The 17,615-nt window shown below is 38.6% G+C and overlaps 2 protein-coding genes across 2 annotated transcripts; both read right to left on the bottom strand.

Moving 5' to 3' along the window:
* Nucleotides 1–15: 15 nt before the first annotated feature.
* On the bottom strand, nucleotides 16–5,409 carry LOC106935139 (Usher syndrome type-1G protein-like). Its single transcript, XM_015015460.1, has 3 exons — nucleotides 5,321–5,409; nucleotides 4,042–5,131; nucleotides 16–679 (listed from the first exon to the last, which is right to left on the bottom strand). The coding sequence occupies exons 2-3, from the start codon at nucleotides 4,203–4,205 to the stop codon at nucleotides 211–213; spliced, it is 633 nt and encodes a 210-aa protein (XP_014870946.1). The 5' UTR covers nucleotides 4,206–5,131; nucleotides 5,321–5,409; the 3' UTR covers nucleotides 16–210.
* A 724-nt stretch (nucleotides 5,410–6,133) lies between these two features.
* On the bottom strand, nucleotides 6,134–17,361 carry LOC106935137 (protein HID1-like). Its single transcript, XM_015015457.1, has 19 exons — nucleotides 17,222–17,361; nucleotides 16,177–16,326; nucleotides 14,651–14,821; nucleotides 13,100–13,222; nucleotides 11,047–11,153; nucleotides 10,571–10,687; nucleotides 9,878–10,106; nucleotides 9,521–9,577; nucleotides 9,293–9,433; nucleotides 9,077–9,167; nucleotides 8,793–8,944; nucleotides 8,446–8,524; nucleotides 8,211–8,375; nucleotides 7,910–8,134; nucleotides 7,097–7,245; nucleotides 6,945–7,025; nucleotides 6,764–6,855; nucleotides 6,410–6,568; nucleotides 6,134–6,324 (listed from the first exon to the last, which is right to left on the bottom strand). Exons 1-19 carry the CDS (start codon nucleotides 17,285–17,287, stop codon nucleotides 6,261–6,263), a joined length of 2,418 nt encoding a protein of 805 aa, XP_014870943.1. The 5' UTR covers nucleotides 17,288–17,361; the 3' UTR covers nucleotides 6,134–6,260.
* Between the last annotated feature and the right edge of the window lie 254 nt (nucleotides 17,362–17,615).

Below are 17,615 nucleotides of genomic sequence, written 5' to 3' on the forward strand. Positions count from 1 at the left end.
GAAATGTTAAAGATGAAGCTAACCAGTCAAAAACAACCAGTTTCCATTGCTCAAACAAAACCTTGGGTGTGTGGGCTACGTCTTCATCAAGTTCTTAACGTCATCAAGTTCTTAACAATAAGTACATAGTAAAGAAAAATTGGTTATAATCTAAATTTTTCTCATAAAAACCATTATTAGCATTTAGAAGACATATAATATTATGCTTATTTACATCTGACTCATAACCACCTGTGAATATGGCATGTTGGAGGTGACTGTGTTGAACTTGCGGCTTAGCGTGCTGCTGCTGGTGTAGCTGGAGAAGCTAATAGCATCCAGGTTGTCCAGAGCCACTGACTCCTTCATGAACTTCCTCTCCATGCGCTCCCGGTGCCTCATTTGGAGCTTCTCACAGTCTTTGATGCGACGCTCCGCAGCCCGAAATGCTCGGTCTTTCAGCTTACTGACCAGCTTCGGGTTGAGGGTGATCTGCTTGGAGGCGGTGGAGTCCAGATATCGCACACAATCCATGTGGCCCTTGGAGGCTGCCATGTCCAGAGGTGTGTGATAGTCATTGTCCAGACACCAAAGGTTGGCACCGAAAGCTACCAGGAAGGAGAGCGAACTGAGGTGGCCGTTGGCAGCTGCCAGGTGGAGTGGCGTGTTCCCCCAGATGTCACATTTGTCTGGATCACCTCTAAGACACAGGAGAGGAGATGTCTAATTAAATTTATTGAACTGATTCTTATGCTAATTTTAAAGGTTTTCTTTTCAGCTGTAGACACTGGGAGATTTCTTGTAGAAAAGGCAAAAATCTACTTTAACTGTGAGTGTGAGTTAAGTTAGTCAGCTAGGGGAAGATTTTTTTCTTCAAATTAATTAGATATCTACAGATGATCTTTAAGAGGATCAGAAGTGGCTAAAATAAACTAACCCTTGTTCTTTGATTAACTTCATTTTAAAGTTAGAATAGAATAGAATAGAATAGAATAGAATAGAAACAGCCTTTATCATCACACAAAGTAAATTCTAATTTTAAAGTAATTACAGTCGAGTAAACTGATTTTCATGAAAATCCAGTTTTTTTTCCTCCTTCCTCCTGATATTAATGAATTATAAGAATAAGCCCCAATATGCAGTTTATTCCCCCAGGTGTTACTGTATCGTTATCATGACATAAACAGGAGCATTCAGCTGCAGCAGCGACAAACTTTCTTTCTTTTTTTCCCTCCTCTTACACGGCCAGTCCATGATCAATAATTGAAGCTCTGCAGGTTAAACATGACAGAGGTGACATTGCATTATTCATCCCACACACCCAAAGTCTTTTTTTCGCACACACCCACAAACATGCAGTCACCACAACAGGTTCCACCAGCCTCATCAGCATCTCCTCTGGCTTTATTTTCAGCTTGTGACCCTGATGGACCTTTTTAAAGTTCTTCGTTCTGCTGTTTGTTTAAAAGCTGTAACGCAGATCCAGTTGCAGCGGTGGGAAATGTATCACTGTAGTAACATGCAACAGGAATCACACCTACGTAACTCAGGCAGTAATCTGATCACATGTAGCTCCAGTTTAGAGGCGATAAAGCAGAGATAAACAACAAAAAAACAAATCTGTTTTCTGCTGCTGTCAAGAGCAATTGTTCTGAGGAAGCTCTGACTGTGAGACTTTATTCGTAAGTCATTTAAAATCATTAAATGCAACTCAAGTTGTTTTTGGCACTCAGTTATCCTTTAATCCCAAGAAAAGTATGGGATATGAAATGCAATAGAATAGTTTAGGTGTTTGCTTGTACACTTAGAATAATCTAAGTGTAATCAAATGTAATTAAAATGATTTAACCTCTAAAACTTAAACACCAGTGCCATATACAGAATGTGAATATAACGTATGTTACAGTGGAGTGCGACCGTCTATAATTGTAAACAGAAGATGATTGATTTGCTGTTGGCAAACAGCTTTTTTAAGGTAAGAAAATATGTTGCTGTACCATTGTGCTTAATTTTTATGTACCACTACAAAATGTATTTTGATATTCAAAGATTGTGTTATAAAATTAAATCACTGTTGGACCTTCAGACTCGATAGACTAATTACAGGAGCTAGTATAACTATTGATTCATCAGTGCACTGCATTAACCCACTTTGGTTCGAGCAGCAAGAAGAGGAATTGTTTCAGGAAGGAAATTATGTGCCCATGACCAGAATAAATATGCTTTCTTTCGTCAATCATGAGGGAAACATCAGGAGGATATTACATAATCTGAATTATTGTGCTGCTTCTGCATTATTAATACTTAGAATTGTTAAAACGAAGCAGGCCTTAGTACCATCTGCTTTTTAAAGGGGTATTTTTCCATTATTTCTAGACACTAAGCTAGATAAAATTACCCTAAAAGCATCCTGAAATGTCCCTTTTCTTAAAGGTAATGGTAGCTAAGCTAAATGTAGCTCAGGGCTCCAGCATTTTCAAAATATAGCTTTTCCCTGCTGGTGTGGTCAGTCATAGAAAGCACCGAGGTCATTAACAATTAATATTGTTAATTATGGTGCTTTGGACTTAAAAAAGATTGTTTAAGACAGCAAATCATTAGATTCTTTATGTTCATTTAAGTCACCTTTCTGGTAATCCAAATGATCAAATCACTGCGGTGACTGATACATATTTTGTCATGAGCTACAAGTTTGAAGACATAAACAATATGACACTTCCCCTTTTGAATTATATAACTTTCAGTGTGCACATGCTGCTTTGTAAATGTAAATTAAAATACAAGAGATGAAGCTGAACGGCAGCACAGTGTCGCAGTTGGTAGCACTGTTGCCTTGTAGCAAGACGGTTTCCCAGCCCGGGGTCTTTCTGCATGGAGTTTGCATGTTCTCCCTGTGAATGCGTGGGTTCTCTCCGGGTACGCAGGTCTATAATATAAAATCCCAGTAACATAAAGTAAACACTGAGATTTAATTGCAAGGAGACAAAAGGTGGAAAAGTTAACGGCATAGAAATATTTTTCCACATTTTTTTAACACACATTTAGCGGTGTTAAAGTTTTTCATCAATAAATTCTAATTGTTTCTCTTTTAATACATATGTGTCTACATTCTTTGTAAATATGTTGCTGCTTGGCTTAAAGACGATTGTATTGGGCAAAAACAAATAAATGAAAATTTGGAGACATGACTGAATAGACATTCTCACTGTAGTATAAAAATAAAGAAGATTCTTTGCTATACTGAAATGTTAGCAAAAAAAAGAAGGAAAAAAGCAATTATACAAGTCTTCCAGGAATTCCTGTGTTATTGACACATTCATTGCAACAATCTGTGTATGTCTTTCTCCTGGTCTGTTTCTATCAATCAATATCTATGACCTTTCCAAGAGTCGACTGTCCTCTGTATCACCGCATGCCCTATAAACCTGTAGTCAGCTGCACGATAAAGGGCACCCAGACTGTTTCATTCTGCTTCAACAGATAACAAGGAGCCACTTTGATCAGCATCCTGCTTTGGTTGTAGCTTGAAAACCTCAGCAGATGTTGATCCTAAAACCTTTCCTGCATCTCAACATAGACATTCAGCCAAACATAATGGATTTTCGCTTTTAGATCATTTTTAATCTAGTTGAGTGAAATTATTACTGATGGCTTCTGGATAAGATTTAGAGTGCTAGCCTGCTGACCAGGCTGGTCTGTTCTAAAATTGATCATAACTGAACATGAAGCTGTCACAGTGTGCATTCACTTGTTTAACCTGACCTTTCTATGTAATGGGGCTGTAAACCCCTCTATATGTCCTTCCACTAATTAAACTGCTAAGGAAGGAAGTAACATTTATTCTCAATATTTTATTTCTTATGATTAGATTAGTTTTTTCCATAACAACAACAACAATAATAATAATAATAATAATAATAATAATAATAATAATAATTCTATTTTAAACTAGACTTTGATTTGGTTAAATTACCTTTTTTTAAATATAGTTCTTAGGTCACGTTTCAAACTCTATAACAAATTTATTTATAAACAAACAATAAATATTTTTTATGGACTCACCCTCTGCCAACGATGAGCCGTAGAGCCTCCAGGTTGCCGTGGTAAGCGGCCCATAAGGTCGGCGTCATCCCATCTTCGTCCGGGGCGTTCAGCTCCTTACGAGTGGCTTCCTTCAGGATGTCCAGGTAGCCGTCCCGGGCCGCCCGGTGGTACCGGTCATTCATGGCGGCCTTGGCTCAATTTGAGCTCCAGTCCATAACCTTTAGTCCCTTTGAAGAGCTGACTTCTCGGTTCGCTCCGGGACGCTGCGGCCTGCAGAGCCCACTGCTGGGCAGCTGGTTGCTTAGAGACGGCGGCCAGCTGTAAGTCAGGAATGGGCGGAGTTGTCTCCACGTAAAGACGCGCCCCGCTTCACGTATAAGTCAAATCTGGAGCATCCTTCAGTTTTGAAGATGATTTCGAATCCCGACAAGTTAAATTTAAGCATCCCTCTTTAATGTCATTGTTTTCACATAATTGTTTTTTTAGTTCCAACCCCCACAACGTTTAAATGTTGTTGAGGTGTACAATGATCAAAACAACATTAAAATCCAAAACAGCCCGACTGCTCGAATGATCTTTTCTTGTTCCATTAACAAGAAATGGAACAAGGACAAACACTCTTCCCTTCCCTACCGTTTGGCATTGAAATAGATTAAACAATAAATGTTGGAATGAGACATTTTTGGATGTTACCTTTACCTTTGACATAAATGTCCTTATATTATTTGGTAGAATTACCTTTCAAATTATATGATTTGGGTGAAACAGGTTGCCGCCTGCTGCACACGACTTTTCAGTTCTGACCATGTATTTTCTTTTAGACCAGTGAGATTCTTTTAAAAATAGTTGAAAGTCTGATCCCGTCGCATGCATTCATATTCAGTATGTTCTCAAACATTTTACTTTATATCCCTTGCTTGTCAGAGATCGCCTTGTTGGGGTCACCAGGAGGTCACTGTCCTCACAACACGTCATTAGCTACACGTCAGCGAACAACTGACGTGTAGCAACTAGTAAAAAGCGTTTACTAGTTGTCAGCGAACAACTAGTAAAAGTTTTTACTAGTTGTTCGTTGACGTGTATCCACAAAAACCTTGTTTTTTATTAGCTGGAGAAAAAAAATACATTATTAGGTAATGCACTCATATTGCTACATTCAAACTGTTTTTGTAACTGAAAATATAACAAAGAAAAAATTTATCACTCCTCTTAAATCCACACTCATAGATGCACACTGCTCTACATTTTATCAGCCAAAGAAAACAACAAGGCGCTTTACAAACACATAAATACTTACAAAGACGAAAGTTTTCCAAGGTACGTACAAAGCGTAAAAACGTTTACTGCCTCCCCAACTGCCTAAATTCTTGTTGCCAAGGTTACTGAAGAAAAATACGTCAGATATCGTTTGCTCCAAAGAGCGCTCACTCGGTAATCTTTCTACAAATATACGAAGATTGTAGTACAGATGTCACACTCGGATCAAATTCCAAACACCAAATGTTTAAAACATGTTCAGAATAGTCACACAATTACGAACTTATGTCCACTATAAGCTAATTTATAGTATATTTGACCGAATGGCCTCACAGTTACACATCCAGTAGATACAAAAATTATTTTCCATTTTAGTTTGACTGACTGTAGCCAATCGATTCAGAAAGTTGACAGCTCTAAAACTTAGGCATTTTATCAATTCTTCATGCTTTTTATTGTTTCCAAAGGTAAAATTTGGTAAATCCAGTTTAGCCAGGTCCACCCACTCTGAGCCAATAATTTTTTCCCCTTTCACATACAAATATTTATATTTGATTACTTTTTAAATCTGCAGATTGCTTGCATAAGTACAATTATGTACAGTTCCTTTTATATTTTTAAGAAATAAAATAATTAAAAAAGTCTTTTAAAAAAATAAATAAAAATTCTGATAAGCATTTTTTTTTTTAAAGGACATAAATATTTTTGACAACTTGATTTAGACTTTATCTAGCTGCAGCATAAATCTTTGCTACAGCTGTGTTTCACTGTGTGTACTAAATCTTCTGTAGTGCATTCCAATTAGTTCTTAAATAAAGTATTTAAGTGATTGAAGAACATTATATTCAACCAATGATTTCATGTTGGATTTATTGCATAATGAAGAACTTTCAAGGTATGTTTAGAGAATCTTTATTTTTTGAGTAAGTTGGTCAAAGATCATCTGGCAGAACTTGTTGTGGTCAACTCCAGCAGCTCCTCTAAATCCTATGAATCTCAAAAAGCCTTATGTCCGTATCGTACCAGATTGGAGGATCCACATTCCTTCAAAGAACAGAAGGAAGAGTGAAAAAATCAGTTTCAGCAGCCAAACTGAAATCCACTGTGAATCTACATCCGGTATGTTTACCGTAGGTAGATGACTCCCCACATGTAGGTCCGGAACCACATGGCAGTGCCAGAGTTGGCCTGGTACTTCCTGATCAGGATGGGGTGAGGGACTGGGAGGAGGCCGACCAGCGTGCCGTGCTGCAGGAATTTCAAGATCTCTGACTCATCTGTTAAACCCCTGAAGATAAAACAAAACCTCCTCATTTGATCCAGCTCTAAACAATTGGAACATCTCAGATTTAAGAATCAAATTCTCAAAACATCAACTTTTTGCTTATTTGCAATTTGAGCACTGCCAGAATTTACAGCAATCTCTTGTAAATCAGTTAAACTATTAAATCCATCTGGCTTCTAATTAAAACTTTTCTCCTACTTGTCGATGCAGATCTTCTCCACCTGAGGGACCAAGACTTGCAGAAGCCGCATGATGGTTTGCAGAGGAAGTCTAGATTTCCATGACAACATCTAACAGGAACAGGTAAATAAAGCATAAAATCTCCTGACAAAAACCAACAAGCAGCAGAAATAAACATAAAAAAAAAAACCTCTCTCACCCAGCCTGAATTAGCGGTCCAAGCGGCAGTAGATGAGACGCTCGATATTCGACTTCTTGATGTCTGCGACCTCGTGAAGACCTGATGACAGGATGAAACTGTGAGAAAGCAGAAAAATAAACAGAGTGCGAGCAGCGAGGCATCTGCAGTACCTCGCTGTCTCTTTCTGAGTTGGACTCCGTGTCGCTGGCTCCATTGATGGCACCACGGTGAGGTGGTGTTGCTGGAGAGCTTGAACGAGGCAAGGCAATCATCGTTCCGTCTTCGCTTACCTGAGACTTCTCCGTAATCTTATCAATTCCTGAAACAACATGAGCTGTTACTTCCTGGATGCCTGACTGGAAATCTGTGGCCTGACTTGAAAATGGAAGTTCTCCATCAAACCTGACTAGTAGTTTGAAGAATTTTGGAAACAAGAGGGTACAAACATTTCAGTAGATTTGTAAAGTTTGTAGAAGACATACAACAACGGCCTTCAAGATGTGATTGCAGAGTTTCTAAATAACCACAGGGGCTCTAAATACAAATGCAAGCCACACTTTTCAGACACGCACAAAAAAAGTTCAAAACCCATGTCTCACTAATCTTCCAACGTTCACTTTAATTTGTTGCTTCTAGTGCTCTAAATTACCTCTTTTTGTTCATATTACTTTAAAATTTGTCCATTCTTTCACAACATCTTTCAGTTGGCTTGGTCACATTTTAATTTACACTTTTATGGTTGGTTTATAATTTTGTTCTTTTCAGATTACAGGTCCCAGCGTGGCAGTTTTTAGCTTTCTATTATAAATTTATTTGGTGTTTTTTTGTTTTTAAATAAATTTCTGTCACTAGAGATTTTCTTGGGTTATTTATTTTTTTTACCATTTTATTTCACATTCTTATTTGTCAAAGTTGCAAAAAAAATAAATAAATAATATTTTTAGAACTTATTATCTATTTCTTCTTGGTAGTTTCTTCCCCACCTGGAGTGGCCTCTAAGGTGGCTTTGAGTGTCCCGGGCTCAGCAGGTGCAGCAGGTCTGGAACCCTCCATGGACTCGCCATCTGTGGAGTTTAGGCGGGAGATCCCAGACTTGTTCTTCTTCTTCTGCAAAGTTTTCTGAATGGATGCCTCATCCGTGGGCAGGTTGGCTAGCTGGTGGAAAACGTTCCTCTTACGAATGATGGCATACACTAGGTTGAAGTTGCCTGTGGGGAAGGTTCAAGACATCAAAATGTTGCCCTAAATGCAGCTGCACTCACAAGATCCCATTGTTGTTCTAACCATCAAACTGATACTGGATGATGTTGTTGAAGACCTCCAGCAGGAAGAAGACCAGGTTGTGGTTCTGAGGTGCAGATAGGAGGTACCAGGGCGTGGAGAAGGCCTCCAGCAGGTGGAGCAGCTTGTTGGCAGCCACCATTGACAGGCTCTTTAGGTAGGGTGAAACTACAGAGGTAGAAAATGTGCTTACATCAACTCTCCACCAAGGGGCAGCATTGTCTACAGGCATACTTACTGTTTACAATTATGGTGAGCAGGCAATCAAACAGAGGATGGAGACGCTGGTGTCCACAGGTAATTATTTTGTGAAAAATCTAAACAAGAAGGGACATAAATATGACTCTTGGTACTATTGAGAGCATATTATAATCTAAAGCTGAAACATACAAAAAAATTATAATAATTTGTAGAATCTGCCAGTTTGTGTGCAGCTTCAGTGAGCTTTTCAGATTTGAAAAGAAAACCAACCTTTGAACCAACCTTTCTTAAATTTTCTGTTTTAATGTTGTGAAATATTTGTAAAGCACAGGTTAAGCTTTAGCAGGTTGACAATCTCTTAGTCGAGTAAAGTAGGTCTCTCACCACTATGAGCAGGTCTGCGTGGGTTCCTGTAAAGACAGGAATGTCCATGGGGACACGGAGCGTGTACGGTTTATTCAGTCGAACACCAAAGTTCCTCTCTCCGCTCAGCAGCAGCAGGATGAACACGCCAATGTGCATGAGGCCCACGCGAGCTGCACATGCACACAAACATGAAGAGTTTTTAGAAGTTTGTGCGGTTTACCCTTGCCTCAATGTCTGTGTACAGGGATGTATTTTTTTTGTTTTTGTTTTTTTTTGCTCAGATGTCACAGAAAGTGTCTCACACTGATCTGCTCTGGCATCGTTCAGGTAGAACAGGATGGGAACCAGCATCTCCAAGACGTCGCTGCTCTTTAGGACGAAGAACAGGAATTTCTGCAACATGCAGAAACAGTCATGTTAGTGAGTTAAAGACAGGTGCTCTGTTAGTGTAACTTTTTATCCCTTTAACCTAAGAAAAGTGAAAAGATCGCAATTTAAAAATGCAAGGAGCCTCTCACTTTGTTAAAATCGCAGAACTTCCAGAACAGAATTAGCAGCTCCTGGTGGAAGTGGATCTTCTTGGTGGATCGTGGAAGGTACGTCTGGATCAGAGGGTTGTTGAGCAGCTGAGCAAAACCTCGGAGGACGAAACTCAAATCCTGTTGAACCAATACAGAGAATATGCTAAAGCTTCCAATCAGAAATCTTCTATCTGTGGATGAAACTGAAGGTTTACAGTTTGGTACCTCCTCCCTGTGAATCCTCGAGAGGTAATTCACAAAGAGGTTGTCAGGTCCAGCTGGCTGTATATTAAAAAAAAAAATACAGGTGTATTAAAAAATTTGAATTCTTCATTTTAACCTATGCACTTATTAACAGGATTTTCTGTTGACTTATGTTAAAGGTTTTGAGAGACTGACAATAGACTTACAGAAATAGGTAGAACTAAAATTAAATTAGTTAAGTCATAATCTTCTTTTTTTTAGCTGTGTTGATTCTTCTTTAGTGTTACTTTTGACATGCTTCTTTCACATTGTTTGCTGTATAGTTTAGAGTGTAACTTTTTCCAGCAAAATGGCAACAATAACATTTATCCATCATACCTCTAGCTCCTCAGATGGATTGGATGAGGAGGAGTCCAGCGCCTGGAGGGCAGCGCTCACAGCCGACCCGGTCTCGTGCTCCAGGGTGACGATCAGGACCTGCAGAGCCTGCTCCACCAGCTGCTCTCGGTAGTCTGAGAACAGCAGATGGTTGTACGGGATACCGTATCCCACCGGGTCGTAGGAACAGACCACGTTCAACAGGGATGTGAAGAGCGGCAAGGCATGTCTGAAGCAATGGCACACAGATAATCCTGGTGTTTACAACAGAGCATCTATAAACTGAAGAGATTCAGAGGTGGAAACTGTAAATAATACAAAACCAAGATAAGTTGTTTTTGGATACAGGAGAAAAACGGTGAAGGTTCTGGAGTGGAAATCTCAGCCTCTGGACCTTAACATTATTGAGCCAATTTGGGGATATCTTAAATGTGCAGTTCATGCAAGAAAAGCTAAGAATATAAAGGAACTTGAAGGAGATTTTCCAAGAGGAATTGAAAGTTCTTTGCATTTTTACACTTTAAGCCGCTAACTGTTTTCACTGCACCTGCAATAACAATCCACTAGGACAAAATAAACGAAAGCAATCAGATTTCTTCTGGACTGCAGTCACATAAAACAAATGGTAAATGCTCCAAAAGCACATATTTACACATAGAATATCTTGATGTGGCTTTTTTGAGCCATGCCAACCTGTTTTCTGCAGAACAGAAGAAGGAGACCCAGGGGTTAAGCACTTGGGTCTCAGATGAAGGAGAAAGATACATGGCTTCAGAGAAGCAAGTGAGAAGCAGCTTCAGCAGCTCTGTCCTGAAAACACACAACGAATCTACCATCAAAACAGCAGTCAGAAAAATTACAAAGTGGGGAAAAAAGCAATATTAATTAAATAACACGTTACTAAACTCACTAAATCCCTGTAGTGCTGAGCAATGTAGCACATTTATATTAAAGCAATCAGTTTAACGGTTAAGGACTGTTAATATTCTTTAAACTGATTTCTTACGAATTGCCTTATTAGCTTATTACTGACTGTGTGGGTTCATCTTACCCAAATTATCACAAAGCAAAATGTTAATGCCTTATTTTCCCCCATCTTTGAAGTAAAAAATGTCCATCACCTTTTTAGGATAGCAGCTAAACAGATAAAATGTAGCTTGCAGTCTCACCTGTTCCGGTCATGGATGTAATTCGGGGGAGGCGACTGAGCAAAGCCCACCCCGGCCTCCCAGATGTACTCACAGCTATCTATGGATCGCATTTCCTCTGAGGCATCCTGAAGCAAAACAAGAGTTTTAAAAAAATTATAGTTTGAGATATATAATATGTGGAAGACTATTCTCTAACAAACGTACAGTGTTATTTGTGACATCTAGTAACAAACCAGATTTGATCACTGAGAAGAGAAAATCTGTCATTGGGATTAGAGACATATTATTTGGCAAAAGTGCTGTTATGATAATTAATTGTGGTATTATCTTTCTGTCATACTCAGTCATAATGTGAAACTGTGCTACAAACCAGCATAGAGCACGTCATGGAATATTTCTTATTGTTTAAAGGGAAAAAATAATGAAGGTCTAAGAAGGTTCTGCATTTGGACACTTGGTCCATGTTAATCAGCAAGCAGAATGAGCCGATTACACTCTGCTGACATTATCTGGCTTTGACACCTCGGCACAGATAACTGCAGCTTTAAGAATAGAAGTGATGAGGTGTTTCTGTAAGTTATCTGACAAAAGGGCACACAGCCGCACGCTGCATTAAACTTCTCCAGTGGCACAACAGAAACAGAAACTGCTATGCCACCATTATGCTCTCCAATAAGTGAAACCTAAAAAAACAAATAAGTTCATTTATACCAAAAACAAACAAAAAAAAAAGGCAACAACCTGACACATGACCTGGGAGATGCATGATCCAACAATTTAGTTGATTCAGTTCATTTAGACGTTCAAAATGGCAACATTTAAGCTAACATAACTCTAAAGGAACTGCCTTGTTGGAGTTAAATTCTCATTTATTTTCAGTGAAAATATGAATTCAACACTTAACCAACTCAAACCACAATTTTTTTATATAGGCGTCATTTGTTTCCCACTTCCTTCCATGTTGAATCCATCAACAAAACATTTTCCACTCCAATTGCATATCAGTTTATTTCCTTTGATGGTTTAGTCTTATTGATAAATAATACAGATAAATAATCACAACAAGGTAAACTTTTGACCAAAAGTGTGTATGTAGTGTTATTGTAATTTTAAGACTTAATATTAGACTGTTTTTTATACCGATAGTGGTTCTGATCCCCCACACAGTCCAGCTGACTCTTATAAAATGACACCTCCTTCTGCTGGTGGATAACATTGTTCATGGACCCTGAGGTACTGGACAGAAGCTGGCTAAAAAAAGGTGACCAAAGTCCAAGCCAAATGCTTAAACACTTGGCTTGAATTCCTTGAGAAATCTTGACCAAGGTCACTTTTCAAGAAATTAGAGGAGGGTTTGAACACTGGAAGGTAAATAAGACAATGAATTCAATTTAAGTAGTGTTTTGTTTTTTTGTTTTTCAGAAAAAAAAAACACTGACCTCCAGGTGAACAAACACTGACAGAAAAGTGAAAACTTTATTTGCTCCCCACAGCTTCCTTCCAGCTATTCTTCATGCTTGGTTAACCATAGAGGCAGGTGGGAATAAACACTGACCACTTCCTCTGATGGCAGCACAGATCACCTCCCCAGTCTCTAAAATGTTTGCAGAGCTCAGTTAAGACGTGTCCACCCAGCTCAAATACGGCCACTCCAGCCTGCCTCCCCCTGCACCATGGAGTCACTCATTAACTCCAGCAAACCGCCTCAGAGGGCTGCATGAAGGAGATAACGGCACAGACTTGTACCACAGGAAGGTTAAGAAAACAAGACCTGAAACCTTTCATTAGAGAAAACGCTGGCTAGCTCTGTTTGCCTGCCTGTTATAGGAATGATGTCCTTTAAGTAATTACCAAGGAGTTTAGGACAACATGTGTGAGATCATTTTATTTCTGTGTGTGCAAGTTAAATGTTAAATTTGTCCATCACACCGGTTTGGAGCAATAGACGTACCAGCCTTAGTTGGACACAGCACAGTAAAACACTTAATGTTACCAAGGACTTAAGAGAATGTTCAACTCTGCCTTAATCTGTAATGACCGGCTATAAATGTTCTTCTTTCAACTCACTGACCGGGTTGTTCTTCTTGTGACTCTGGACGGTAAAATCTGGACAGAAGAGCAGGTCAGCGACGGTGAGCAGCAAGGATTCAGCCAGCGGCCGAGCTTCATTCTCATCAGCATCTTCGTCCAAACTCTGCAACACGAATGCATCACTCGAAAACAAGTCTCGCAGGTTTTTATAAAGACATAAACCAAGAAGTGTGCTGGTGACTGAACGATTTTCATCTTTTTTCCCTCTGACTGGTCAGAAACTAAAGAATTGTTCGTTTTTCTGATCAGTGAATGCGCCATACTCAAGACAACATCATTCTTTGGCGTGGTTGTGTTTGCAGAGTGAAGAGGATTCAGTTGTATCAGACAAAAAAAAGAAGCTTGCAACATCCTGTGAACTCTCAGTTACCACATACTAAGTATGAGGATTCTAAGCAACACTGCTTTTGAAATCCAATATGGCTGCCATAAATGTTGGTGACAGCTGCAGTGATGAACTGCTGCACTGCTGCTGATCCCAAGCACACAGCAATGTACAAACTATAAGTGAGCTCATTGCTATCATGTTTAAACACATAAAATACAGATAAATGCACTGTTTAGTTTTTATTGCTAATATCAGTAAGCCTTATCATCGAGTACAGCAACAAGCAAATCCTACAGGTTAATCCAATGAGAACTACTTAGAAAAAAAAAGAATAATTAGGAATATTTGTAACAAAAAATAATTAATCTATATATGGTTTACTGACTAATTAAAGAATATTTTACTCTAGCTCATCTTTTACTCCTTGTATTTACAGATCTCCATCCCAAAATGTAGTTTCACACTCGCCAGGCAAACATTTAATTTAACGTTCGATTGGTTCGATGCAGAAATAAAGACGTTTTCTGCATAACTGAATTGATTGCAAAGAGGCCATCAGCCTTTTCCGCCTGCAGCAGCCCTTCTTCTCCTCAGTACCATACTTTCATTAACAGACATTCAATCCCTCCTTAACTCAACCGTTGGCGGGTAGACGGTGGGAGATACAATATGGGCAGTGTTTGCACCATGGTCCCCAGTCGACCAGGTAACCAGAGACTCAGCAGCAGGTGGGCAGGGTGGGAGAGGAGGAGAGGAGCGAGAGTCCAGCTTTGGATGGAGACCTTTGCATCGACAGCAGCAGTGGTTTTATCTTACACTGCAAGATCTGCTCTGAAAATCAAAGAGCAGCATCTTTTCTAGCCAGGCCAGATTATTGTAGCTGAAGCTATCAAAGGGCTACAAACTGTGTGATGGAAGGATAGCTAATAGGTTGAACACTCCTGTCTGCAGACAGAATGGATTTCTCCGGCAGCAGCTTCCACAGATTACATACCAAGAATAAACCATATCCACCTACGTAACTTGAAAATATCTTTGCAAGTAAAAAAAAAAAAGAAGATGTATTTAAGATTATTAAAGCTAAAATATCCAGAAAATGTCATTTAGCTCTTCCTTCAACTTGAGTATAACTGATAAACCTTTAAAGAGTAAAAAGAAAGATAAACTGTCAGAGTGTCAGCTCCCTCAGGCGACGCGTCGTACCCCGGATTTTTTCGTGCCAGGAATGGTGGACCAGAAGAAGCCCCTCCAGTCAGCATCCTCAAAAATGTACGGCAGGATCCGGGTGAGAAGGCGGGTGCAGTTCAGCACGATCTGACGCTCCTTCTCCGAGGGGCAGCCAGAGTCGGCACATTGAACCAGCCGCTCCACTGCCTGGAAACAAGCCACGTCAAACATGTAAATTAAGCTATAAAGATCTCTATTGGAAGAGTTACATTAAGTCATTTTTATTAAAAAGATGGCAAAACATTTAGATTACTGATTGTAACAGAAACTATAAAAAAAGAGGATATGAATGCAATTTTGACCTAATATATGTTAATGGATTCTTCAAAACAAGCTAAGATTTGAAGAAAAAAACAAAAACAGCAAAAATTGGCTTCTTAGATCGTTATCTGTATTTTTCTAATTTTATTGATAACTTGTTTTGTTGATTAACGAGTGGTTTCTCCTCCTCCCATCTATTTTTTTTTCTCTTTTAGACTGACCTCTTGTACTCCAAGTGTGGGAATAACAAACATCTGCATTCCTTTGTTTCTGACTGTATCCAGCATGAACAATACAAGCGGTCATGTAAAACACAGGAATCCTTGCTGTCTGTAGGAACTACGGTAACTTGTAAACCAACTCTCTGTGTTTTAGTGACCAATTCATTCATTACAAAACTCAATGCATTATTTTCAGTCTGAGTCTCTGAGAAGACAGAGAAGATTTTCATTTTATTGCAGATTTAGATCAAGTAAATATCTAAATCTGTAGACATCATCCTTCAGCCTCAGCCAGCGGTCAAATATTTCAGTGGGAAGATCAGATTAGAGGTTGGATGATTAACAAGGGAGAGTTGGCTGCAATGTCTGTAGGCGTGATCATGCAAAAGGGACATCATATTCACAACAAACCAACTAAGCTATTGGTTTTAACCCTTTTGTTACTGTTACCTTCTTAAAAAAAAACATAAAAAATGACATGCATTGTAATTAGAAATACAGTAGTTTCACTTTTAGTGGTACAGACTCCTAAATTAGAGTGCTTGTCCAATAGAATGCATTTCTCATCTTGCATGGTTACTGGCATCCCCTTGATAAAAAATGTTAAGAAATGTTCAAATTAATCACTATCAAAACTTGGTAACCACAAGGTTGTTAGTTTTTGCAGCAGAGTTCCAGCAGCAAGTTTTAGAAATGTTTCTACTTCCTGTAAGTTTTTCACTTTGTATGTTGAGAATATGAATTTTTGCTCTCATTAAACCTTGTTTGTCACAGTTGGAGGTGTTTTAAACATTTTAAATTATAATTTTACAAAGTAAAAAAATAGGTATTAAGTATTTTCAGGAAGTAATTTTTTGACTTCTGAAGATTAACAGTGAAAGGACCACTTGTCTTTCCCATTTTGAAGAAAGAAACCAATTCCATTAAATGTTTGAGGAACAGAAATGCACTTAAATCTAACCATGTGATATTACTAAAGATGATCTAAATAAGACACTCATTCTGAGGAGGCCAGGTTACCTTGTAGCACAGGGTTGCTAGGTTGGATGGAGACTCCTCTCTGACAGCTCGGATTTCTGCTGCAGGCACCAGAGCAAAAACATCCTGGACGGCGATGGAGCACTCGGCCCAGAACTGGTCCCAGAACACGTTGTCTGTGGCTTCAACAGGCTGCAGTACAGGAAACTTTGTAAAGTCTTTGTGTACCCAAGTTTTCATTTTCATAAAAATGCTCAACAGCTATGCAGCACCAATCGTGTAGACATGTTATACACATAACTGCTACCATTAAATAAAAACACACGTATAAACCCAGCTAGACTGAAGTAATTTTCACTCAGCTAAGAAGTTTATTTCTGACAAAATATTCGAAAAGTCCTGCTATGTTGCAGCAATAATATATATATATATATATATATATATATTCTTAGAATTCATGACCAAGCATGTTTTCACTGGTACTTTAATGATTTAATTTGTTATTGAAGAGTCAGAGGTTTATTTTATACTTTTTATGTATGACTGGGATAATTTCTAGGTGAAATGTTTAGTAAATGTGCAAAAACCAGATGATAAATAAACTTTAACAGATAATAGCAGTTGGGATGATCTCAAATGATTTTTTTTCATGAAATAAAGACCAAAACGTTGATATTTTTTTTTCTTTTTCTGAGGTTTCGATTCTACCTTAAAATAAGAAATGGTCAAGGTACAATTTCTGTAGGCCTTAGCTAATCCAGCCTTCAGGCAAACACATTTTTCATATAGTAAAGTAGCATTAAACAAATGATGCAAAACTGGCAGAATGATGGTTTTTCTTCCGCAAAACAGTGCAAATAATAAAATCATAATTGCTCCTCGTCTTAACTTCCTATCCTTATTTCAAATCTATAAGTGTAGTTACTAACGGTTTGTTTCCACTCCACTTGTGATAATAAGACCTGCACCTGACGCTACCATCTGGCACACCAACTTTTATCGTCGTAAGCAAATATCGTTCAGAATCACGTTTTTTTTTTTCCCTTGCGCGTTCAAGAGCTTTATTATGAAGAAAACAGAAACAGACCTGAATTTTGGTCGTCAGCTGGATCACCGCTTTCCTAAAGTGAAGCTTAGTGTCAGCGTTTCCCATTTTTTCTGTGTCCAACAGCCGCGTCCTCCTACCTGCGGATTCTGCTGATAATTTCTCCTCATCTCAACTCAGAGCGCAGCGCAGCTGGTGCGTTCATGAAAACTCGAATTTTACAAGTCCGTGTAAAATTGTAAAAGGGAAGACAAGAAACTATACTGGTAAATAGGCTAACCTACCTGTGTTAAGACAAATATTAGAAGTTTGCAAATACAAAAATATTTAGGATATAATTTTGACAGGAAAAACTATAATCTTATTATCTACGGAAATTAAAACAACATAAATTTAAAAAAGACAAAAACCAAGAAAACAAACGATTTTTAACCAG

The sequence above is a fragment of the Poecilia latipinna genome, unplaced genomic scaffold (genome assembly GCF_001443285.1).
Source record: "Poecilia latipinna isolate Pla-1442-1.1 unplaced genomic scaffold, P_latipinna-1.0 Scaffold1914, whole genome shotgun sequence".
NCBI lineage: Eukaryota > Metazoa > Chordata > Actinopteri > Cyprinodontiformes > Poeciliidae > Poecilia > Poecilia latipinna.